We start from the raw sequence: 18,972 nt of genomic DNA, 5'->3' as shown, positions 1-18,972 counted from the left end.
ACGCATATATTAAAATATATAACTATTCCTTTAAATGTTTGGATGACTTCATTACTTAGTAATCAGGTTTTCTGCAAACATCTGGTCTAAATTTCCTCTCCTTAATGAATAGTAATGGAGAGGTTTGCTGGGAAAAAAGTTCTGGGCAGAAGGTTTATTATGAATAATTATGAAGACAGATATCCATGAAGGAGTGCTTCCGTCAGCCAGTTAGCCCCTGTGCTTTCCTTCAGTTGTGCCATAGTGCACTTTCACAACTTAAAAAAAGTTAAGTCTGCTTATGGAAGCTAAATCTTCTCAGGTGTTCGTCTGTAGAACACACTGTTCTGTTTTGTAGTTTCCACATGATAACACTTTGTTTTGGAGGGCGGATGCAGAGCCAGGTTGTGTTAAGTCAGGTGTCTGGGGAAGGTGGAGACCGGGTCAGCAGATGAACATAATGATCAGGGCAGACATCCAGCTGGGACGTGCTCACCTGCCTGCCTGAAACTAAAACTGTCCTCCATACTAGTTATGAAATATGTGCCATTTTGAGTACAGCTTTAAAGAACTTAATTGGAATTGTTGCACTGTCCAAAAAAGATGTCCAATATACCATATGTATCTGATATTGTTGAAATGTAAATGTAAGAGGGCTGCTGGATGTTGGCAGCGCTAACTCAGCATTTCCATAAGCCTTTACTCATGCTGTAACTGAGACAAACAGGGGGAGGCAGGCTGAAGAGTAGTAAGTGTGTTGATAATTGTCTCCTCGATATTGATGTCCATTAGATAGGTATACAGCACCCTCATCCTCCAGCACGCACATACACACACACACACGTTCGGGAATAACACCCGATCCTTTTCCGTTCCCACAGCGCTGAATCTAAGATTCCCAGCACTTAGCATTGATTATTAATGGCAGGTTTCAAAAGAAAAGGGGGGCAGAATCTGATCTTACTCTTTATGCACACTGGCGTTAAGAGAAACCTGTCAGAGGTTCAGGGCCAGTCTCTTCCCAGAAACCCTGCAGATGGAAAGTGCATGGCCTGTGTAATGAACTTCTGCTCAACGTTGTGTGGACTGAGGGTCATGACAGTGTTTGAGGACAGTGACTATGCTTATTTCTATCCATAAAATATGAGTAATGACATTGATGATTTCTAGCAGTTGCTCACTTTGTAAAGAAGCTTAAACAAGAGTTTTTCATGTTCTCTATCTTAGTTTATCATGTTAGCATGCTAAAAATAGCTAATTCAATCTAAACAAAAAGTACAGCTGATGCTTAGTGGAATGGTTTTCGTTTTCAGGTATTTAGTAATAAAACAAAATATTGTGACAAATTAAAGTTTGACCTGATAATGGCGCTTGAGGAAGTCAGAGGATTACCAACGTTATTACAATTCATTCTGACAGTTAAATGAATTTCTGAACCAAATGTCAGGCCAATTAACGCAACAGTTGTTGAGATGTTTCACTCAAAAATCTAAATCAACCTCACACTGGTGCTGGAGGGGATCACCAAAGTCATCATGATCATCTGTCCAATCATCAAATATATGTCAAGATATTTCAGCCGGGGACAAAGTGGTGCACAGAAGACCAACAACTGACATTGCCATCCTCAAAGCTCTGGTGCCAATGTGGCTAAAAATCTAATAACAGTCAGTTAGTCAATCAGTATGGAAATCTCCCATGATCCTATCTGCTTTTCAAGTGATCCCATGTGGACTCCCCATCTTCAACATTCAGCAGTATACTGACACAGGTCTAATTGCTAACAGTTTTTCATGCTTAGAGGGTTTAGCATGACAAAATGTTTAATTATAAAGTAAAGGTAAATGCCAGCTCACATTATGTGGGCCAAGGAACACATCCCAACCAAAGTGGATTACAAGAGACAGAACTAGTCCTAATGTCAACATTATTTTCTGTCATAACCTACTTTACTGGCTTTTTGTTGGCAGATGTGAACAACTAAATCTTAAGTGCTTCCATTGTGGTTTCAAGCAGTGAAAACAGGTGAGATCTCACCATTAATGGAGAAGCTTAAACTGCTAAACGTGTTAAACAATTTTATGACGACTCATTCGGACCAGTTGGAGTCGGCCCAGGAGGGAGCAGCTGATAACACCTCCCCGTCTCAATCTCATCACAAACAACATCAGCCTTAAACTGGCAAGTGATAGATATCTAGCTGCTATTTTGTAGTTTATCTGAAAAGGAGTCATGAGCTGTGTTTTCCCCTGGTGCATTTTTACTCATCTTGCTGTGCCCTCTTCCGTCCCTGTGGACCTAAATGTGCGTCAGCGAGTTGCTCAGTGCCTGCCCAGCACAGGATAAAGAGATATCCTCTCCTCTCTATTAAAAAAAAGAAAAGATTACACCAAGGAGCAGTCATGCATTGTTATTTAGATATCTTCTGTAACCTCACTGATGAGTTTTGGTATCCATGGATGGTTTGAAATATAGTTTTAGAGGCTTTTCCATTCCCCATAGAGTAAAATTCTGCATGAAACACCATGTATGCATTTGAGATTAACAACTAAGCACTCATCTATTCATTATTTGCTCTGTGCCACATTCCCTTTGCAAAGCTGAGTCAACTAGAGCAAGCTTTGTTTGAGTCAGAAGTTTCTGTGTTTGGTCGGCCAGCGTCTGTGAGCAGATGAGGATGTGGGCCACCCTTTTTCCCATGAGGCCCACCGTGTCCCTAGACTGACTCAAACCTAGTGAGCAAAAATATCCACATGCCTGCGTCTTCTCCGCAGCCTGAGGGAACGTAATAATGCCTCGGCTAATCCGATTAACATTAACAATCCCACAGGGGAAATCGCTGCACATCTGCAACGGACAGATAATTATGTTGCCTCAGATGTTTGTTTCTTCCCTTTTTGTGTGTTTGTTTTGCCGCTTGTTATGTCTTTGGAAGACCATCAGTATTTTATTTTTTTGTCGGCTTGGATGGGCACCATTTCAGTGTGTTTCTAGGTCTTTGTAGCGAACACGGGTGGATGCCCTCCTCCTTGTCTCAAGGGCAAGCTTTGCATTATGTTAGCAGGCTTAGATGGATTTTTTTTGAGTAATGCCAAGGATGGTTATAAAATGACTCTGCACTTCACTGTTGTGTTGTTGTGTTCTATCTTGTTTTAACTATTATGGCCAAAGCAGTTCATGAATTTTCTTTTTGATGTATGATAGGATTTTCTTGAGAAATAAAGTTTTACCTCCATCAATATTAGTCTTAATTGCAGTTATGGTAGTACCAGTAGTAGTCGCAGTAGTACAACACATAATTACAGTGAATCAGTTAAAAGTCCTGAATCTATAACTGGTACAACTGTGATTAAATGAATGAATTAAGAAAAATAAATGTTAACGTTTAAAAAAATATGAATCATTACATTTGACATTTGAAAAATCTGTCCGTATATTGTGATAAATATATTGTGTGTGAAATTGCATTTGATAGTTGATAGTTTTCTGTGGCAGAGAAGAGTTGGATCTCGGTCCTGCTTGACCCCCACTGCTAATATTTATGTTATTATTATTATTAATCATTACTCATCATTCATCATCATCATCATCATTATTAGTCATTTCTACTAGTATAGTTGTTACGGGTGCTATTGTTATTGGCCCTCCCTCTCACCCCTCTACCCCCCTCTTCATGTCTAAACCCTACTGGTAGAGACGGCTGCCCACCTAGAGCTCTCAAAAGGACATTTTTCCTTAGCACTGTCGACAAGTGCTTGCTCATGGTGGGAACTGCCGGGTCTCTGTAAATAATTTCATAAGGAGTACGGTCTAGAGCTGCTCTATTTGAAAAGTGTCCTGAGATAACTTGTTATTGATTTGGCACTACACAAATAAAATGTAATTGAATTCAAATAATTTAACAAGGTTTTGAAGATGGGAGCGCCTTGCCAAATTCTAAAACAGGACAGCCGGAACAAACCAGCATTTAAACAAGATTACTCCACCGAGAGTCGTCCACTGAGAGGACAATCAGGGAGCAACTTCCCACAACTTTTCTCAGGAATAGAGGGCCTATTATTATCGAGATTGAAAAGACTCACAGTTAACTTACTTGTTTCTTACTTTGTTTGTTCACACAACCTTATTGTTATTTACATCTGTCCTGTTGCAGGTTGGAATTCTCTATTTCCAGCCGAGTGTTTTCCGCTGCATCCTGCTGCGATGGGTTCGACTGCTCGGTTTCGCTACCGTCTATGGGACACTGACTCTTAAATTGTACAGGTAATACACATGCATTACACACACAACGTCGTTATCCTTCCCAGGCAATGCCTATTGGATTACACTGACCTCTTTAAGTGCAATTACACTGTATTACATCTAAATTCCTTGAGCCTTATGAAGTGTTGAGGCAGCGTGTTTCTCGGCAAATTCATCACCAGACTACACTGCTGTATGTGTTTAGAGGTGGATTCACTGCCTCATTAAGTGGAAGAGGGAAATGCCAAGTAAAAGTAATTAAGAAAACACAGGGTGCTTTGGCCCCAAATTATCTCCATATATAATGTAGTATTGAATGATGGTTGGCAAGAGACAAGCCGAGAGACGAATGTGTGTGAGATCAGAGGACGGAAAAGGACTGCTGGAGGATGCAGCGAGGGAGAAACAAGAGGGGGTTATCTAGCACTGAATAGCCAATAATGAGCCAGGGGGTCTGCTGTATTTAAAGTAATACACTTGAAATTGTTCATCTGTGGGGCTTTTTGTCAGGCGAATCTGTCAAAAAGGCCTAATGAAGATGCTGATTAAGAGGATGCGGCTAATGCGAGCGATAGCCGAGTAAACCCTTAGAGGTGTAAGTTAACATATTGCACAGATCAATTTTTGATGGGGGGCTCATTAGTGGGGAGCGCAGTGGACACTTCATCAATGTGCGTGAAGGGCAGAGCCTAAGAATAGCGATGGCTGGTCGTGTTTGAGCAGAGTTTCATTCCTATTAACAGTCTTTGTGTTTGCAAATTTAATGCCACATGATGTCATGTAGTAATAATGATGCATTTCAGAGCTGGAAAAATAATTCCTCCTAATATATGCTATACTTCAGCTCTTTAAAAAAAACAGCTATAGGGCATGTATCATGTACTGGATCTAACATCATGTAAGATATCTGCATTTTTAACTTTTTAAAGGCCCAATGTGTAACATTTAGGAGCATCTATTGGCAGAAATGGAATATAATATTCATACGTATGTTTTCATTAGTGTATAATCACCTGAAAATAAGATGTTTTTGTAACCTCGTTAAAATTTTGGGGAATGCACTGGTATGGGATTGTTACTCGGTATCATCAGATATCCTGAATTTAGGTACTCGAATCAGATTGTGGTCATGGTTAAAAGAAACCAATATAGACTTTCAGTAGGAAATGGGATGCAAACGGTAGTTTCTGGTGTTAACGCCTCCTTGTGATGGTTTGCAGCCCTAATAACGATGTCACACTACATCCTCCTTTGCATCTGAGATACGAGTCATTAGGTGAGGTCCTATTCAGACAAACTTAAACATTTTGGACAAATGACCAATTGTTCTCCTCAAACAGTCTCAAAGTTTTGGTGTGAAACTCTCACAATAGTTACTGACTGCTGTAGTGTTTTACATTACATGTTCAGTGTGTCATAAACAAAGCCAGAGGTACAGTAACATCAATATACCAGAATGCATTGCAACCGCAAAAAAAGTTGTGTTTTAAGTAAGAGTGCTTTTATTGATTCAGAAACTTTCCCTTTCCCTCTAGCACTTGTTTGTCGTTGTCATCTCGTATACCTACATATAGTGAAGGCAGGTTAAGGTACAGGCTATAAGGGTTGCTTATTCTGGGAAATGGCCTCAGGCAGGTTTGGGGTAAGAGGATAGAGAAGCAGAGAGGGTGAAAATTCTCCCTAATTGATGCTGTCTTTACTGCTTGAAATGATTCTGCCATAATCTACAATGATTTATTTTTGTAACGTTCTCCCTTTCACAGGGTGCTGAAGGTGTTCCTGTCCCGTACAGCCCAGAGAATCCCCTATATGACCAGTTGGCGAGTGTTGCGTCTGCTGGGAATCATCCTGCTCATCGTCTGCTGGTTCCTTGTGGCTTGGACATCTGCCGTCTGTCAGAACCCGGACAGGAAGTTGGCTCTCATCGATGTGGGCTACACGCCCAACGGACTGCAGTTCAGCATGTGCCTGCTGGATCGCTGGGACTACATGATGGCTGTCGGTAAGCCCAGCTACTGCCCTATGCCTCCATAGGGTGTTGTGAATAGATTTAGATACACAGAACGCTGTGTGTGCCTACCAGAGTGAGAAAACTCTGGTTATCTGAGGTGTTCATGGCATAAAATCAAGCTGTAATTTGTTAGGCGTGATAGCGTTTGGAGTTCAAAGAGAGTGAGAGAGACAAGAGTGAGTGATGAGATGAAGGTGAAGTTGGATGACAACTAAGAAGGTTTGCCTCCATCTACATTTGGCAATGCTCTTATGTTTCCCAAAAGTAGACATTAATCCTCTCCACCAGTGCTACACTCTTGGATGCTTGCTTGTGTTGTGTATTGAGAAGAGGGCCACCAGCAGCAGATAAAAAACAGATGAGAAATCAAAGAAGCTCGGAGGGAAGCAGCGTCTCGCGTTGAGGAACTCTGCATGCTGTTTTACATCTGCTGACTCAGGCTTCATGAGGAAAGAACCATGGTCTTTTTTTGACTGGGGAAACAGATGGACCCCCAGCAGAGGCTACATGCTGTGATACTGTATACTGAAGGCAGATTTTCATCCAGTTTATTAGGAGGTAAAAATAGGCTGGTAATAGCAAGGTACAGCTCTGACTACACCTACATACTGGTCATAAATTACACACAAAACCAGACGCAATAACTCTTCCTGATTTAGAAATCTGCACCTGCAAACACTCACAGTCTGTGGTCTAATTGTAGATACATTTTACATGCAAAGGCTAAACAAACCAGCAAAGATTTATTGTGGTTCACAACAAAACTGCAGTTTCAGCATTGCAATGATGTGTTAATTTAATCTAAAATATTATATTTGATTTAATTACATTTCTCTCATATTCTTTCTGACCCACCAGCATTTCTTATGTCACAGACCATTGGTTCGTGTGCTGTAAAAACTTAACTCAGGTCAATACATTTTAGTCTGTAATTAAGTTCTTTATGTATTATTTTGTAAAATATTTGTAGTAGTATCTAAAAAGTTTTTTGAATTGTTACTTATGACTATTAATGGTTAATACATTGTCTAGGGATGCTTTATATATTTATAACAGGAAAATTAAAGATTGCTTTGGCTTGTGGCCATTGTTCTCAAGTGTCTTACCTTATAATTACGTTAATAAAGGTTCAAAGGTTTCACACTTTCTAATAAGTTATCAGCAAGAGTTAACTAGTCATCTGCAATAATAAATGTTATAATGTTGTTGATAAAAAGCTCAGAATGCTCTGAATAAGCTAAAAGAATCAAAGCCTCATGCTGGTTGAGGACAAGTTTTTGACAACCTGGCAAAACCAAGTTTTATTTCTCTAAAAAACCATCTTATTTGTTCTTGTTTTAAAATGTATTATTATCATTGGACAGATGATTGTATAGCGGCAGACAAGAAACAAAAGTACTATTCTTAGAATTGGTTTAAATGTTCAGTCAGATTGTTTTATTTAAGGTTTTTTGGCTCAAATATAACCAAAAATGGTTGACAAGATGAAGATTTTGCCATCAATAGCTGGAAGCTTCTTCCATTGATTGGGGACTTCCTGGATGCATTTAGATGAAATCCGTCTAAAAAGTCTGAATCTTCTGAATATCCTGATGCACTGTAGATCTCCTTTCTTTAATTTTAGATATTTTGACCTTCACATGCCCTCACACAACCCTAACAAAATAACACTTACTATAACTGGACAATTACATCTAATGCTTATTGTTGTAAGAAAGATGTGATTAACCTGACAGCTCCACAGTTCAAGCAGACGACACTATAAATGTCAAAAAAATAATGGCAACAGGTTTTCATGGAAAAAGCAGTGTGTTTATTGCCTTGGAGTTGGCTACCTAGGAGACATTGCATGTGGTTGCCATGGAGGTGCTCTGGGATTCATTTATTGTCCAGAGAATACAACCACAGCTGTTTCAAATGGGTTTGATAGCTTCTGTTGAACAGGGCATTTTCCTGTGTATATATGCTGTACAACAGTTTGCACCAGCTCCATGAGAGCTTTGAACTGTGAAGTGGCTCGCTGGTGGGTTCCCTTTTTTGGTCTGTATAGCCATTGCACTGCTTAGACATTATTTTCTGGCCTGTTCATTGTGTTCACCACCTCTTTCTCATTCCTGCTTCACAGCTGAGTTCCTCTTCCTGCTGTGGGCGGTCTACCTATGTTACGCTGTGAGGACGGTGCCATCTGCGTTTCACGAGCCTCGCTACATGGCCATCGCCGTTCACAACGAACTTGTCCTGTCAGCGATATTCTATGTCATCAGGTAACATCTCCTCCCTCTAGTCATCCTCAGAGGCTTTACAGTATATGTAAATTAAAATGAATCCCAAGTCTACTCTCTCACCTTTAGTGGCGTCTATCCATGCAGATAGTTTGGTTTTATTTGTGCGTGTTTGGATATGTTGTCCCTGCTTTCCAAATAAAATAGAGGTGAATGGAATTTAATTTATTGCAAAATGTTCAATGTGAACATTGAAAAATTATATTTTAAAATAACACGAAATTTAAAGTTTATCTCAATACAGCTGCAGGGCTGCACTAGACGTGTTGGTGTACCTTCCAAAGAACATGTTTCACATTATATCGTAACATAATAACAGTCACATCATTACATTTGCTTCACTGGTACAGTAGCTTGCCAATGCAAAGCTTCTTACTCTTTTATAAAACTCACACTAAAATTCACTTTTAATTGATTACATAAAATATATTATAATGTATTGCAACATTGTAACATTAACATTTTTGTATCATTTGCATGAAAATACCCTTCAAATTAAGACAATCACGGCATTAATAGATATCAATTCTTGTGCAGTAACCCCCACTCATCTATAGCTCTAAAGAGGATAAAACAAAAATAATTACTAACAAAAATTACTTACTTACTTACTTACTTACTTACCATACAGATGCTGTCACTTGCATTCACAACATGTTCCACATTTACTAGCTCCATACGTAATAACATAGTCATTGATTTGATCTCTGCTGTTGTCATTTTGACGTGTATGCCCTCCAGTAGATTGTCTCATTTCCATCACATATAGGAATGAGGCTCCGTTCATCTGGGAGTTGTTTTTTATTGTAGTGAAATCATCCCTCTCCCTCCAGTATACATGTCAAATAGCTGCACCATGCAGTTTATAAATGAGACATTTCAGCTGACACCGCCACAGACATTCCTAGCTGGAGTCCCCGTAATTGAGAGCTCAGCTCCATCACATTATTTACTAATGAACCATGTCAGAATGATTTATGCTTTTTTAGGACAGCATAAATAGCTTGAATTATTGGCAGCCATATTCCAGTTACAAATTAACATCCATTACCAATAAATTGTGTATCATCGACGTATAGCCCGATAGTTTCTCAGAAGAAAGAGTTTTTAACAGTTTTGAAAGCATTTGAACATCTGGCTCTTTGTAATTTCTTTGCCAGCTCCTTTTATCTGCCTCTTTAGCCTTGTTGTGAGGCTTTTGTCTGCAGAACATGGCCAGATGAGACCCCTAATAAATTGGAAAGTTGCCTGGTGTGGCTAGTTATTCTGACTGGCGGCCATCAGAGACCACCGTGTACACTGGGGCTTGTTAGAGGCATTTGTGTTACTTGCAGAACCAGCTATTTGATCCCACAGTGACCAGTTAAAACTCAGACTTCCTTCTTCGCTGTGATAGTCATCAGATTTTATCCAGGTCCAGGTGTGAATTTGAAGCTGAGAGAAAATGAAAGAAATGTAATAGCTGGAGGTCGAGGCCTGAGTGATGGGGAGTTTCAGTGAGACGCTGCAGGCTGAAGGGAGACAGCATGCCAAGGTTATTAAATCCTCATCTGCACAGAAACTGCTCACAAAACATGAATGAGGGAAGACTTCAAAGCTTTGGGACATTTCATATGCTGGACCTTTGCCTTCATTTATGCCTCCAAGCTATTACCACAGTAACTGTTCATTAATTAGCCATTTGCCAACTTCAACAGCGTAATGAGCCTGCTAGATGACATTTGCTTGGATAGAGGCTCTCTAGTGGTTAAATTAGCATCTGACAGGACATACCTTCATACCCTTAGTGCACATGGGGTCTCACTATGCTGAAAGCCTGTTAGTTCTTTTTAAATAAAAGGCTACAACTACTCCTCACATTGCTATTGTTTCTGCCAGTAATTATCTCATTTTCCACCAACTACTGCGCCACAGTCAGCCCAGTGTGTTACTGTCTGATGTATAAATAGGCCGAATCTTGTGACCAGATCAAGGTCACTCCCCTTTATTGTGAAAGAATGAGGAAAATATCGTGTCCTTGCTGGCAAAGGGATCACCCGAGTGGAACATTATATGAGGCAGTGGAATTGACGCCTAGACCGACTGTGTATAAATCTACTTTGGCTGAAAACACATTAAGTCTGCTAGTGTCTGTCTCTCCAGGCTCCATCTGTATCTAAGAGGTTTACTGCAGACAGAGCAACGTGTTTGAATATCACAGCATAATTTAGTCATACTTCACTGCATTTACTGTATGTACATTTGGATTTGACTACAGCTATTTTAAAAATGTAAGGATGTGTGTATTTACAAAACTCTTGTACTGGAGAAAATGTGGGCATAGATACTAAAATACACTGTCAGTGAACGTGGTGAGGTTGAGCAGCTTGATGAGTGACACATAGCCTACTGTAGTGTAACCAATAGTAATGCATTCTGCAGCCAGTCAAATATTTAACACTAGCTAAACATCTGGATATCCCTCCTCTTGTATTAATTCAATTATTTGATTTGAATTGTTTCTCATGTCCTATATATCTTTCCTCTCTGTTTTCTTTTCACATCCTGACAGGTTCACTCTTGCTCCGGAGCTCCATCCAGACTGGATGTTGCTACTGTTCTTCACCCACACGCACTTAACTGTAACAGTAACGCTGGGTCTACTACTCATCCCTAAGGTAAACTTCACAAGTCATTTTTCACATTTTACTCACATTTTGCTTTTGTTTTTTTGCCAAAATTACAGAACAGCCCAACAATTTAACAAATGCAAAATTAAATTGTTGTATTTGTAATTTTAATTGAATTTGTTAATATTTAATTTTGTTTTATTTTACTCTCAACATTTTCCTGCCTTTGTCTTCTTGTTCAAGCACTATGTAACTTGATTTTGGGATTGTATAATTAAGTTGCTTATTGTCAAAAATATACATTAAAAGACCAAAACCAACAAGGAATTAATCCAAGTAACAAGGTTGTCTGTGTATCCAGAGCATTATATATATATATATATTTTGTCCAAAAACTAAAGTTAAAAACAGTGAGCAATCTTGCATCCTGCTGCTGTAAATACTCACTAGTGCACCAAAGGTTTGCGCAGATGAAAATAGTACCAAACAAATGCACTTTCTACTCCTGTTTGAGTAACATTAAGAACCACAGTAGTCAGATTTCAATAGCTTCCCCACTGTCAAGAAACTAGATTTTTCAAAACAACCAATTGTTCTTCTTTATGCCACTCCACCAGTTCCTGTTTGCTGGCACGCACATGAGAGATGATATAGCCTCTGAGGCCTATGAGGACGAGCTGGACATGGGTCGTTCTGGGTCGTATCTCAATAGCAGCATCACATCAGCATGGAGCGAGCACAGTCTGGATCCTGAGGACATTCGGGTAAGCGATGTTTCCTTTAACCTTTCATTTTCTATTTTATAACCTGGTGAAATCTGTTGAATCCTCCAAAAATACTGAGCAATGGCAGTTTTTTATTGCAGACACCTGACGAAATGGGCCATCTCAGTTCTATTAATGGCTGTGGCGTAAGGTCTTGCGACAGTCTTTGGGAAAAACGTACCAACGTGAGCAGAGATTTCTGTTTGTCTGTTAGAGCTGAAGAAGTCTCTCTATCAAAAGATTTTTTACAAGCCTATTTACCAGAGGGAATGATCTTATGATGACATCCTGCTACTTGAGAGCATTCATTGTATCGGTTGGGCATAGAGACCTGAGCTTTGAGGCTGTTTCAGACCTAACATTAAAACATACACCGTTTCCTTATTTGATGCTGTCCAAGACTGTCCTGTCTTTGCTTTTTTCAGCACGCATGTGATATTCCGTAGTGCATCATTTAACAATGTTAACATTTGTAGTCACGTGTCATGAATTTGTACTGCATGTTCTCTGTGCAGTAGAATGTCTGCTTTTTCGTAACAGTGTTTTGATTAGAAATCCCTTTTTTGAGTTATTTGTTCTAAACAGGCAACTGATCACTTTGCGTCTGTCCTGTATGTAGGAGGAGCTGAAGAAACTGTACTCCCAGCTGGAGATTTACAAGAGGAAGAAGATGCTGGCAAACAACCCTCATCTCCAGAAGAAGCGGAGCTCCAAGAAAGGTTTGGGTCGTTCACTGATGAGGCGCATCACTGAGATTCCAGAATCGGTGCACAGGCAATGCAGCCGTGAAGACAAGGAGGCTGGGGAACATGGGAGCAATCGTAACAGCATCTGCATGTTGAAGAAAAACCCCTTCGATCCGACTCACCCAGGAAAGCCAGTGAAGGAGGAGACGCTAAAGAACAAGGTTTTTTCTCTCAAGAAGTCCCACAGCAGCTATGACCACGTCCGTGACCAGAGTGAAGACTCCAACAGCTCAGCAACAGACAAGATGGAGGTGACCACAGCTGAAGGCTCCCTCCTGGATACACTTATGGGCAAAAAGTTGGTAAAGAAGAAGTCCAGTGAGAATTTAAATGCCCCCAGTGAATCTACAGAATCAGTTCCTTTGGTCTGCAAGTCAGCCAGTGCCCATAACCTCACTGCAGACAAGAAACCACTTCATCCTAGAGCCTCCATGCTGCAGAAGTCCCTCAGTGTCATCGCCAGTGCCAAAGAGAAGACTTTAGGCTTTACGGGAAAGACTCAGAGCGCAGAGGACAGCAATAAGAAGAGTCAGCCAAAGAGCAAAGACACGAGAGCCAATACAGAGCCAGAAAATGAATGCCAGCCCAAGATGATTATTAGCCAGTCGGTTGACTACAAACAGAGTGCAGCAAAAGGCAGAATCATAAAACAGCAAGTCGGTGGCAGCCAGCCTACAATCTGTTCTGATCCAGTCAAGGGAAAGGATCTCTACGACCTCTCAGAAGTGTGTCCCTGGGAAGTGGAGGATCTCCCAACTCCATCTGAAAACAAAGTCCAAAAGCATGTATCCATAGCACCAAAGGAAACCACAACGGTTCATGGAGGTAGCACCAAGGGAAGCAAATCTCAGCAGCAGAAACAGAAAGCTTCTGATCAGTCTCCATCGAGTGCCAGGCATTCAAAGGAGATTCAGAGGACAACTGCTGTACGAGCAGACGTATGTCCATGGGAAGATGGAAGTGAAACTCAAAGCAGTCAAGTGGAAGGCTCGAAGCAACAAATATATAGTCAGGCAAGCAAACCTACTAAAACCCAGCAGCCTCATTCTACAACAGAGAGCTCCAAAACACACCAGGCAGATGTCTGTCCATGGGACTTCGAAGAGGCCCAAAAGACAACGGAGTTATCTTGTTCACCAGATATGACAAAACAAAGAAAAGGCACCTCTCCTGTGGATGGGAAAGGGAAAAGTACCCTTTCAGATCCATCCAAAATAGGAGGCTCGCTCCAGCCACCATCTACAAAAGCTGATGTATGTCCTTGGGACTACGACAACACTGCTGTATCTCCAGATTCTGGACAGAGGACACCTAGTCCCTCTCGAGCATCCAAAACCAAGGAATCCCCTTCAAAAAAGAAGGGTACCCCTTCCACAAGAACAGTTGAGAAAGAGAAATCAAAAGACGCTGATGATGAGAAAAGTAAAACAAAAGCTAAGGACAAGAGTAAATCTTCAGAGAAACAAATGAGCCAACAAAAAATGGCTGAGGTATGCCCGTGGGACGCTGAGAGTCATCAGGAAGTGCTGGTGATTGAAAAAAGGAAAAGTGCGAATGTTGGAGCAGCCAAAGCAAAGCCAGCCGAAGTCTGTCCGTGGGATTTTGAGGATACTTCAGATAAAAAAGATACAGACAACAGTGCTTCTGTAGTGAAACAGAGCAATCCAAATCCTAAAGGCGGGGTTGGAAGTGCTGCCAAGAAGGCAGATGTTTGTCCCTGGGACTTTGAAGATAGCACATCGAGCAAGAAGGCATGACACTCAACCTCAATGGACAACTGAAATTATAGTTATTGATGTATACTTTTTTTCACTTTGAAATCGTTAAATATTACCTTTTACTATTAGTACGGTGACTTGGAAGAAAAGTTGATCGAGTTCCACAAGTTGCCTTCCTTTCCAAGGTTTTGTTCCTGTTTTACCTATTTTGAAAATAAGTAAAATGTACAAAAAACTAAACAAAGTCATGATGAGCATTCCAGATTATTCCAGAAGATAAATCTTAGACTAATTATGCAACTTTTGATTCAGCCTTGTCACGTCATGAGCGATGTTGAAAATCTGCATTTATGTTCTGTATTCAGTCAACAATTCTTACATGGTTCTTTTTGTGCATTAACATCATCCCTTGATGGACTAGGATATGATATGAAAGAACAGAAGGTGTAGAAAACTAAAGGTACAAAAACAGCAAAAGTGAAAGCCAAAGAATAAAGAAACATTTGCAAAGAGGGACGTTGATCTTCAGGCGGTGAAGTTAATTTATTTGTGTGTCCAACTCTTGGCACAGAGGGAAGGACTCAGTGAGGAAATCAGTCTATAGCACTTTAGCCAAATCCATAAATTAAGAGCTGAGGACAGACTCTGTTCTTGTTGTACATTTTGTCTTCTTATTTTCAACCTTACGGCAGGATGTCGCACAGGACATTACACACCGACCAAACTTAGACAGGTCTTTCTGTTCGTTTTTTGTTTTTGTTTAGAACTATTTAATTGTAGTTCTCGGCAGATTAAAATGCTTCCAAGTCTGCAGAGATGTACTGTATGTGCCTAACTAACTAGCATTGTCTTGTATCAGTCTGAAGTGAAGCAAGTGGCTTTTTCTTCAGCATTTTGTGATGGTGAATTATATAAACAGCATGCACAGCCAGGTATTGAGAGTAGTTGGACCCTACCAGTTTGTCAACTAAAGCAGTTAATGTGTTGACAAATATATAGTGTTTTTTTTAAATACCAGAGGCACTCATTTTCCTGCTCTCATATTTCCAAAAGCTCATTCAGGGTGGTGAAGTTTATATGAGAGCAGTATTAACATGAAAATGGCTCATATTTACACTGTAAAAAGTAGGGATAGAAAAATACTGGAGGGATACTAAGGAAATAATTTGCACCAGTTTTGTTTATGAATCCAGCATGGGTCTTTGTGTTGGCTTGCACCAAGTGTGTGTGTACATGTGTCTTTTGACACAATATCATGAATTTAAAGTAAAAATATAATGCCAAACCCCAAGAGTTGAACCTCTGGAGTCTCATAAGTGATCAAGTCCTGGCAGCGCTTTCTGTCCTTACATTCGCTCCATCGCAAACACCAAAACTAAAAGGTGAGTAGGTCAACAAATCAATTTTACGAACAGCAAAACTTTTGCTTAATGGATATATTGGTTTATTATGACTTGGGTCTTATTTTCTCAGTTTTGGCCATCACTTGCTGATACCTGGTAACCGAGGCAACATCACTGCAGCAAATTGGTCATTTTCAGTATGGTTGACAGGAAAGCTGTGTAAAGTTGATAGGAGAACATTTCTCTTCACAATCAAAGACATGTGCTAATGCTGTATAATAGTTGTTGTTTGTTTATGTGACTGTTAAGCTGCCTTGACCTCATCAACTGTTTATTTATTCCTTTGCCATTTTAAATGGATTTAGCTATTTTTCTCGCTTTTGCACAGAAAGATGACACTATTATTAATCACACCTAATAAGCTCCTATTTCTTCAACCAAGGAAAACAGTTGTCAGTGACCACAAGGCCAGACGCAATTAACTCCTTAATAAATGATGTAGGTGGTGATTCAGTAGCATGGAACATGTAGGATTATTAGAAATAAAGTGTTATGTGTCATGTTTATTGTCAGGTCAGACTTTGATGTTGCAATGTCGCCTTGTTTCCATCATAACTGATACAGACAATGGTCTTAACTACAACAATAAAACCCAAGTTTTTATAAGCCATCCATTTTGACATAATGTTACTACTGTAAGTCCATAGTATATAGTGCTTATCTTTTAATATTTTTAAATATTAAAGGATAGCATTGCCATCATTTTTTTCTTTGCGTTTTTATATTGAAAGTTCACAAGTAGCATAGTGCATGTTTTTCCCAGTTTAATGCAAGTAGGCTAAAGCTCAATATCTTAATTAAGATGATCATTTTAGAATTAGGCTTATCAATTAATCTGACTAAACCTTTTGAAGGTTTTGATTTGTTCAGTGTTTTGTATCAAAATGTCTAAATATTCATCCTGCACTATTCATCCTGGGATTACAGTGGGAAAAAAAAGAAATCTCCCACTTATAGTCAACTGTTGAACACCTGACAATAATTGCAGCCGTGAGGAAAACTATGTATCAATATAGCATCTACAGTACTTTATGGTATCTTGTGAGAATTACATGGTATCACTGAATGTTGTCACTGATTGTAATTATCTATAATTGCTGTCAAATTCCTCAATATCCGAGCTCTGTAGGAGTCCTTACTAATCGTGGTAAAATAAATCAGTGCTTGTCAGTGAGAATTTTACAAAGTCAAAACACAGTTCGTCAATTGCTAAATTTCTTTGGCACAGCTCAACTGAAAATAATCCAGTGACAAATATTTGTAGCCTTTCTTATCCGATTTTCTTTAACATGCTGACACGATTCCACAGCTAGGCTCCATAAACATGATTTAGATGCGACGTATTCTATCTGCCTCCACCTACTGAGAAATTACCTCTGCCACTGACCTGTGGGGGGCTCGCCTGAAATATTTCAAATGTGGAGTGTTTGCCTTACAGCGCGAGATTTGTCATCACCTCTACTTTATGAGCTCCTTTAGTAACCGTATCTGAGAAGAACTGCCAACGTGCATGGATTGATTGTAATGCTTTGATGGATCTACATGATATTTATGAACCAGATGTTAGGCGTCATCCATCATATGCATTGTGGATGCAGGATCGTACCAGGAGACCCTTGGTATGACAACAACGACATTTAAAAAGCCTTTTCTTTTTTTTAAAGTGACTTTAGTCTTTGGAATCACTGCCGCATTGGATCTTACTGCCCTGGGTGATGAATTTTATGCTGTATATTTTTAAAACAAGTGTCTTTTTGTCCTTGTAGGAAAGCTATTTTAAATGAGGAGATGTGTTTGTTTCAGGATAATTATTTTTAAAATCTACATGATGTTAGATTGAGCTCATACAGGCTCTAAAACCATTATGATTTTCAAATTCAATCCACTTGTTAAAGAAAACAAAAACATAACAAGCAATATATTATAACATTCTCAAGCAAGATTCTCAAAGAATGTATTTTATTTGGAAACAAAACATTTTTTTAAATTTATGTTGTTTAATCTTCACACACATGATATTTCCAGATCAGGCATAGTTGGATCACAAAGGAAACACAATTATATTGTCTTAGAGCAGAAAATAATAATGCAATATCCCACCAATATACTATGAAATACGTCACATTTTCAGTCAATCTACTCTGTTGTTTAATTTACATAATTTCAGATAGTATGCTTGCTGTGGCATTCCTCAGTTCAGTCAGTCCATAGCTGTCTGTGTATTAAATTGTGTATACATAACCAGTGTGTTACTGTCTGTTTCTCTGGAGATTATCATTGTATTTTAGCCGTATCATCGATGAATCAGTGAAAGTTTGAAACTCAACCATTTACTTGGATGTGCAAATCGAGACCATTGTTCTTGTACCATCTTGACATAGACGATACTGTGTCCTGTAGCTCTTTGTCCACCAACCGGATCTTTACCATGGTGCGTTCTGTTGGTTAGCTTTCATTTCAACCTGACTCCTCTTCTCTTGTGACCAAACCAAGTCACCTGATGGCAAATACAACTACTACTATTGCTACTACTACTATTCAATGCTGTAACGTCGTAAATCTTGTGGCTTCTGCATGAATTCAAGAAAAAAAAAATAGGACCGATGTTTCACTGCCCTTGATAGAACAAAAAAAAATTGATCTTTTATGGACTGTTACAAGTTGTATAGTGAGTGATACTGTCCCTAACCCACTGTATTATGTGCTTGTTATAACTATTGCTCTATGACAAGCTTATAGCATCAATATATGGGAATATTTGGTAGATTTATATTGTGTTATATTGTGATAGCATGTACATAAAAGATACCTCCTCTGCAATAAATATTTATATGAAAATGAAGTGCGTGCTCAGTGTGTTTCTGAACATGTTTTACTGCAGGCATGATTTGCAAAGGTAATTTTGAATCCCTTTGCTACTGTGTTCCTTCTACAACATTTCTAATCCCCCTGGGAAGTTGATACAAGACACTCCCATGATGCATTTGTGCTTAGTAATCATCCCTGTCTCAGGTTTGTTCGCTTATTCTTCATGTAGACATGCTGTTGGAGAAACCCTGCTTTTAAAAGCCTCGTGCATCATAAACCACTTTGCAATATGCGCATCTTGGCGACTGTCCTGAAATGCTTTTATGGCTTGTTGTGGTCTTTTGGACAGAGATCAATGGAGGCTCTGCAGGAAGCGAGAGATACAAGATGGTATCAAATGCTGACTCCGG

General features: G+C 39.5%; 1 protein-coding gene across 2 annotated transcripts in view; it reads left to right on the top strand.

Annotated features, from left to right (window-relative positions):
• Nucleotides 1-18,596, top strand: part of gpr158a (G protein-coupled receptor 158a) — a 66,181-nt gene extending 47,585 nt beyond the window's left edge. Inside the window, exons 6-12 of one of the 2 annotated variants that reach the window (XM_051410812.1) lie at nucleotides 4,133-4,242; nucleotides 5,985-6,223; nucleotides 8,358-8,496; nucleotides 11,066-11,171; nucleotides 11,741-11,887; nucleotides 11,989-12,072; nucleotides 12,507-18,596. In XM_051410812.1, coding sequence (XP_051266772.1) covers nucleotides 4,133-4,242; nucleotides 5,985-6,223; nucleotides 8,358-8,496; nucleotides 11,066-11,171; nucleotides 11,741-11,887; nucleotides 11,989-12,072; nucleotides 12,507-14,390 — 2,709 coding nt within the window. In that variant the 3' untranslated portion in view covers nucleotides 14,391-18,596. The remainder of the gene's footprint in view (nucleotides 1-4,132; nucleotides 4,243-5,984; nucleotides 6,224-8,357; nucleotides 8,497-11,065; nucleotides 11,172-11,740; nucleotides 11,888-11,988; nucleotides 12,073-12,506) is intronic. The other variant, XM_051410813.1, reaches the window with a different exon arrangement.
• The last annotated feature ends 376 nt before the right edge of the window (nucleotides 18,597-18,972 follow it).

The sequence above is a fragment of the Dicentrarchus labrax genome, unplaced genomic scaffold (assembly GCF_905237075.1).
Source record: "Dicentrarchus labrax unplaced genomic scaffold, dlabrax2021, whole genome shotgun sequence".
NCBI classification, from domain to species: Eukaryota; Metazoa; Chordata; class Actinopteri; family Moronidae; genus Dicentrarchus; species Dicentrarchus labrax.
The sequence above is the reverse complement of the archived record's forward strand: the minus strand, read 5'-3'. Positions and strand labels throughout refer to the sequence as shown.